This window comes from Poecilia formosa, unplaced genomic scaffold (genome assembly GCF_000485575.1).
Source record: "Poecilia formosa unplaced genomic scaffold, Poecilia_formosa-5.1.2 Scaffold554, whole genome shotgun sequence".
Lineage (NCBI taxonomy): Eukaryota > Metazoa > Chordata > Actinopteri > Cyprinodontiformes > Poeciliidae > Poecilia > Poecilia formosa.
Genome location: NW_006800493.1, coordinates 215,066 through 221,518, shown reverse-complemented (window position 1 = coordinate 221,518; position 6,453 = coordinate 215,066). Strand labels below are relative to the sequence as shown.

General features: G+C 35.8%; 1 protein-coding gene across 1 annotated transcript in view; it reads right to left on the bottom strand.

Annotated features, from left to right (window-relative positions):
• The window catches only part of cemip (cell migration inducing hyaluronidase 1), a 213,119-nt gene that overhangs the window by 45,847 nt on the left and 160,819 nt on the right, over positions 1-6,453 (bottom strand). Inside the window, exons 16-18 of the mRNA XM_016665182.1 lie at positions 4,221-4,256; positions 998-1,153; positions 503-687 (exon numbers count right to left, since the gene is read on the bottom strand). Coding sequence (XP_016520668.1) covers positions 503-687; positions 998-1,153; positions 4,221-4,256 — 377 coding nt within the window. The remainder of the gene's footprint in view (positions 1-502; positions 688-997; positions 1,154-4,220; positions 4,257-6,453) is intronic.

The window sequence follows — 6,453 nt, the reverse complement described above, 5'->3', positions numbered from 1 at the left end:
ATAATGATAGAGTGAAAAGACTGAAGTTGAATGAACTGAGTGCAGCCTGACAGATAAGATTTGAACCGGCCTAGACGGTGGGGACAATACCAGAAGACTGAGAGGAGGGATGAGGTAGTGATGATGGTAATGATAGGGATCAGAGAAAAGTGACAGGTTTTCATGAGAACTGTAGGAAAAGTATAATGTTGACACAAGGGGAGAATGTGTCTTATAGAAAATATGCTATTAAAATAAATGACTTGACATTATTCGCAGTTTGATTATAATGAGAATGAATTGGATTTATATTAAAAGTAAGTAAATGGTGTTAGTTTGAAAAAAAAAAAAGTACATCCGCAAATATACAGTTAAACATGTTGGATTACAATATAATGGAAAATAATTGCACTAAACTACATGTGATCAAACTTGGGTATTTTCCTTCAATGACTTTTCTTGACAAAAATAAACTAATTTATACAAAACTGAAAAAGCATAAATTTCCCCAGTGACTGCTAACTTACAGGAACTTGGTCAAAGGTGATGTTGGTGACGTAATTCTTTGGGCAGCTCTGCCATGAGTTGTTGAGCCTGAACCCAAAGGCACTGGTGTGTCGTCCATGCAATGCTGCAAATTTTCGAAATGTACAGTTCTGAACATTGACTGGACCATCATAGATCTGCATGCCTCGAATAGGAAAATCTCTACAGAAAAACAAAGTCATACAAATCATCTCATTAACAGTTCATGAACAGAATTTGTGACCTTGTTTACAGGACAGTTGCCACAGTTCTATCATTATGTACTTGCATGAATATAGCTAAGTTGAACACATAATACAAAAGCAATTTATTTAATTTATCAGCCCATTGCACAACAGGCTGAAGCATCATGATAGTTTACAGTTTCACAGTGACCATAAAGCATTATTTTTGAGACTTTGTGGCACTGCAACTTGGTGTAGACTGATGCTCTTCAGCCTTAAAAAGAACAGAGCCTTCAAAAGCCACCTACATTCCACGTGGCAGTGTCCTACTGGAGAAATCAGAACCTCCTGGGCCCCATATGTTGTTATCTGGAAGAAGCGTCCCACGATTACCACTTTCACCAACAAAGAGAGAGTTCTTCACCTGCTGATGAGAACCATCATCATCTGGAAATGTTCCTCCACTGTGAAAAAGTGGAATAACCCATGATGAATCAACATTTCTGTGTTCAAATCTCCCAAGACATTCACTTCAGAGATAAAAAGCCTGATACCTGAGGTAAAACATACATGAAAGCATCTCATTTAATATACAAGGACAGAACACCTCAATCTTAACATTCTCTATTGCTGCATGTTTACACAGTACATAATTTAAGCAGAGTTACAAACAGTTGACAAACCATGGAAATGTATTTATTAAATTCTCGTGTTAATTTAGACCTAAGAACAAACAATTCAGGCTTGTAATGCAGTAAAAGTTGAAGTTTCGGACTGTACATAAAGCCTAAAGTTACAGTAGGCTTACAGGTAAAACCTGTCATGGATTTGTCATGAAAATTATATGCCAAGACTTGAAATTTAACTCTTACTTGGGACATAGACCTAAGACTAAATTTGGGACTTCAGACTTGATTTGGAAAAAAACAAAAACAAAAAAAAAAAAAAACATCTCTGGTTGTTCATTGGGTATATGTGACTGCAGTTTGAAGCTTAAGATCAAGTATACCTGACTCCCAAATCACAACAAAAGATGAAAAGTTTGTAAAATAATAAAATTAAAAGGCAAAAGACTGAACTATTGTAGGATCAAAAAGAAAATCAATACATGAAAAAGTGTTTGTCCATTTTCTGATTTTAGAAAAATCAGAAAATCAGTGTCACAACCAGTGTGGTTGTGACACTGTACGTCTAACCACATTGCCTAGAAAGCAACAAAGGCCCATGGCAGCACTTGTTTCTCATTCAGGACAGACTACAAGTTAACTGCTTTCATGTGTTGTCACTAACTTGTTCAAAAACAAAGTTCTGAGGTTTGTTGCTTGTCTGTTTTTTGAAGAAAGAGGAGTCTGAAAAATTGCTAATTATAGCAAAAAAAAGTGCTAAGTTACAGTAGGACAAGTAAAACTAGAAAATTCCTGCAGAAATTTTACAAGGCATACCAAAGTGTTCCCATCAGTTTGAACCAAACATTTTAGCTATAGTTTGCACAGCTGGACTGCTCTTTACACCTGAAACAAATCGGAAGCATAAACGAGCAATACTATAAAATTTTTCATGGTTCATCAACAATGTACAATGATCGACATTAAGCCAAAACCATCGCGATATTTCTATAACTGACCTGATTCACCAAAAACAGCACAACTGAATCCAATACTCAATGAACCTCAGTCCAAGACTGACAACTATAACCTTCGCACATGTGGTTTCACTCACGGTCCACATAAAAAAAAAAAAAGACAGTCGGTAATAAGAATACTCACTGCCCCTTTCTGGGCCCCGTTACTATGGTAATTAATTATGTGCACCTGGGCTGGCTCTCTCTGTCAGACAGTATGATGGAGACAGAGTTTCTATACTTGTGAGACACCCAGCGTCGGTCTCAATGTCCCTGACAAAAACCATAAGCCCTAGCAAAACTTTGAAAACATTTTGCGGGAGCAGGCATGTGTATCTATGTCAAGACCGACTTTTAGACCAATAGGGCGATTTTTGTGCCCATGAGGGCGAGTTAAAAAGAGTATTGGAGTCAGACCTCCACTGTGCAGTGTGTGTGTTTCAGAGAGAAAGATTCCTATCTCTGTCAGACACTTAGCCTCGTTTTTTTGCTCTTTTTTCTGAATTTATGTCGTCATTTTAACTCAGAATCCCACTAAAAATAATAGCTCCCTTCTCTGCATTAAATTAGCATTAATGCTAAAGAAAGCTCCAATGTAGTCAATAACCTGTGAAGAGTCAGAAGCATGTGGACTAAGCTGTACCTGTACCATTCAGAATGTTAAAATTAATGCATAAGCCAAAATTAGCCAAAATGCGTGAAGACTATCAGTAGCATGTGGGGCATCATTCGCATGTTGTCTGTCATTGACTTACTCCATTCAGTATACTAAACATCGCTAATAAGTAAGAAAATTAGCTAATGCTGTGCAAGACAGTGCAGTAGTGGAGGCAGTGAAATGCTAATGTTTGTGCTAATGTTAATGAACTGCCTTGCACAGAGAAAAAAAACATAAAAAAGCTTAATATTATTGCACCGCCTATGGCGGTGCACTGATATGAGAGGAATATGCAGGCTTTTATTTTGAAACTTTCAGTAAGCTTCATTTTAATGACCACTCTAATTCAATGTGTAACAGTGGTTTGTTTAAACCAGTCACATAAAGCCCACAAGAGCAATTACCTGATGTAAAAATTGTCAAGGCTTTTATTTTGAAATTTTCAGTAAACTTCATTTTAAATGGCCACACTAATCCAATGTGTAACAGTGGTTTGTTTAATCCAACTATATAAAGCCCAAAACAGCAAATAGTTCTGAATGCCAGCTCAGCCCTCCTCTGTAATAATTGAGTGTTCCACCATGTTGTAGTTCTGACCTTCTGCTCTGCCCTCTGTATTAAAGTGTTCCGCCATGTTTAGAACTACAGAGTCTTTGTAGTCCAAACCAGCAGATCTGCCTTCTCTGTATTCTGTTGCTATAGCGATTAATCCTCTGCTAACTGCCCTGTGTGTGAGACAGAGGTGGAGAAGGATTTCTATCTTTATGAGACACCTAGTCAGTTTTGATGAAAAAAGGCTACGCAAGGCAGTGCACTAGTGGGGGCAGTTAAGTGCTAATGTTTGTGTTAATGTTAATGTACTGCCTTGCTGCGCAAAGCAGTTCACTATCCTGAAACGTACTTAAGTACTTTTTAAAGTACTTAAGTGCTTCTTAAATGACTGTTCAATATTTTTTGTTTATGTTAATGGTTATAATATTTACCGCAATGTTAAATTATTCTACTCAGCTATAGTTGCTATAGTGATTGCTGGTATTAAAAGAAAGCAACAGAAAAAAATAGAATGCTTTCCCCAGGTTAAACAGCGCTTTATGTAAAGTGTGTATCTCTCTGATTTGGAAAGTCAACTGAGCATTCAGACCTATTCCAAACGATGTGACCATTCTATTTAGAAACTTTAATACCTCCATTCCTCAGTGCATAAAGAAAGCAAAGGGAGAGAAAGAATGATAGAATATATTGAAAGTCTTACCTTGCAAGAGTGAGACCAATGCCATTGTCAGCAAATCTAAAGAAACGACAAAGTTAGTAAGATGAACAAATTGCACATAAGCTCAATAGCTTTATTGTAAGTTTAAAAAGGAAAGGACTTTTTGGATTGTAATTGTATGATTACACAACAAAATAAACCAGATATGCAAAACAGTTAAAGAGGAGTAGGCAGAAGTAAAAACTAAATTATTTACATCTCAAACAAAATATAATTGTCATAATGTGTTGGTTAAAGAGGACCCAAACGCAGAGCAGCAGAGGTGTTCAGTAGATGGTGTAGATTTAATGAAGATGATTAACAAAAAACTTTTTAAAAAATCCACAAGGGGCCGGGGCAGAACACAAGCCATGAATCCAAGTGGAAAAACAGCAAGTCGATTCAAGGAGACACAAGGAGAACACGAGGCAGAACAAGAAGTAGCGGGAGAAACCATCAAGGAAGGAGAAGAGAAAAGGAGTATGGCCCTGTCCCAATACTCGCACTCCCACCCTCGTTCCTCCTTGTGTCCTTCAAATGCACGTTCATGTTGAAGGGTCAGAGGTCATAGTGTGTCCCTCCCACATTACCACACCCAACCTTCGCCCCACCCATTTTGGGTCCTATTTCCGTGAAGTCCGCATTTTTACTAAATTTGGCAAAGTGTGTTACCAACAATTCACTACTCAAAACGTAAACTAACTGAGGAAAGTCAAACAAAATGTTACAAATGCAAAACAAATTTCAGATCTTAAATTAAGATTTGAAATTTTAAATGTATAAAGATTTGAAATCTTTATAAATGTTAGTATAAAGATTGTTTTTCTTCTTTTGTTGCAACATTTAAACACTCTCTTAAATAAAATTATTCCACTTTAAAGATGGAGGTTATTTTTTAGATAACAGTATTTGTGTAAGCCAGAGGATTACACCATAATATAGATTTCTTGTGTAATATCCACTTTTGAAAATATCTTTCTAAAACATTAATGAAGTCACAATTGACAAAAGGTGTATTATCTCAAAATCTCAGTCAAAAAACACACAGGAATCATTATTTAATTTGAATTTCTTTTGCAGAAAGGGAAACCTTCATACACAATCATGAAATTAATATCTTTTTTTTGGGAGTGAAATAGAAAGTTATTTGGTTCTTATTTTCTTCAGAGATATTATGATTTTTAAACAATTGTTTTCTTCTCAGACTAGAGGAAAAGAAACCTGATGTAGAGTTCCTGATAAATTTCTTTTAATATTTTTGGTCTATAAAGTCACAACATTCATAGATTCTTTTAAAAAGGACATTTTAGTTCCATTAGTCTTTTAATTTTTCAAATGTAGCATCAGCCCTTTTTTATTTTTTTATATATGACATATGTTTGTCCTTAACTTGATCTTTATTGGCACATTAGCTCTACTTCATACCAAACTAACTTTTAGCTGTATAAAAGGGTAAAAAAATCATTTAGCTCATTTAGCTCATTGATTTGATTGATCAGATCAATCAAATCAATCAATCAAATTTTATTTGTATAGCACATTTCAGCAGCAAGGCATTTCAAAGTGCTTTACAACATTAAAAACAGAAACACAGAGTCATGAAACATTGAATAAACAGTTAAAAAATATAAATAAATAAAAAATAAAGATAAAAACATTAAAACTTGCACCCCTTTTCAACCAGGGGGGGACGACACACGCACCCCTTCACACTTCCAAGAAGGGGGGACAGCACCCATAACGGTACGCACCTCTCCGGCCACATCATAAAAAACTAAACACAGAGTCATGTAACACTGAATAAACAGTAAAAAAGAGGAAGAAAAAAAAATAGATAAAAAAATAAAGATAAAAACATTAAACATTAAATAAGAAAGATAATGAAGTTGAAGAAAGAGAAGAAGACAAGGAAAAATATCTCACTCTGTCAGACATTAATGATAATAGGAATGATTTAACCAACATGGGAGTTAGGATTATGTCATTGGAAGAAGATTTCTGGGCCTCTGTGCTTTGAATAGGGAGCAATACATCAGGACATGTATAGATAGAAATGTCGAGACCATGGAGCAATGCATGAACACAGCCTTTAAAGAATTTGAAACTAAAGTAGTAGATTGTTTGCTGCAACGAGATAAAAAATGGAAGGCTGAAATAGAGAGGTTGTAGCGGGGTAGACTCTCTACAGCTATTCATTCCTTTGATAGTGTCAGACCTAGTTTCCCTGTGCCATCTG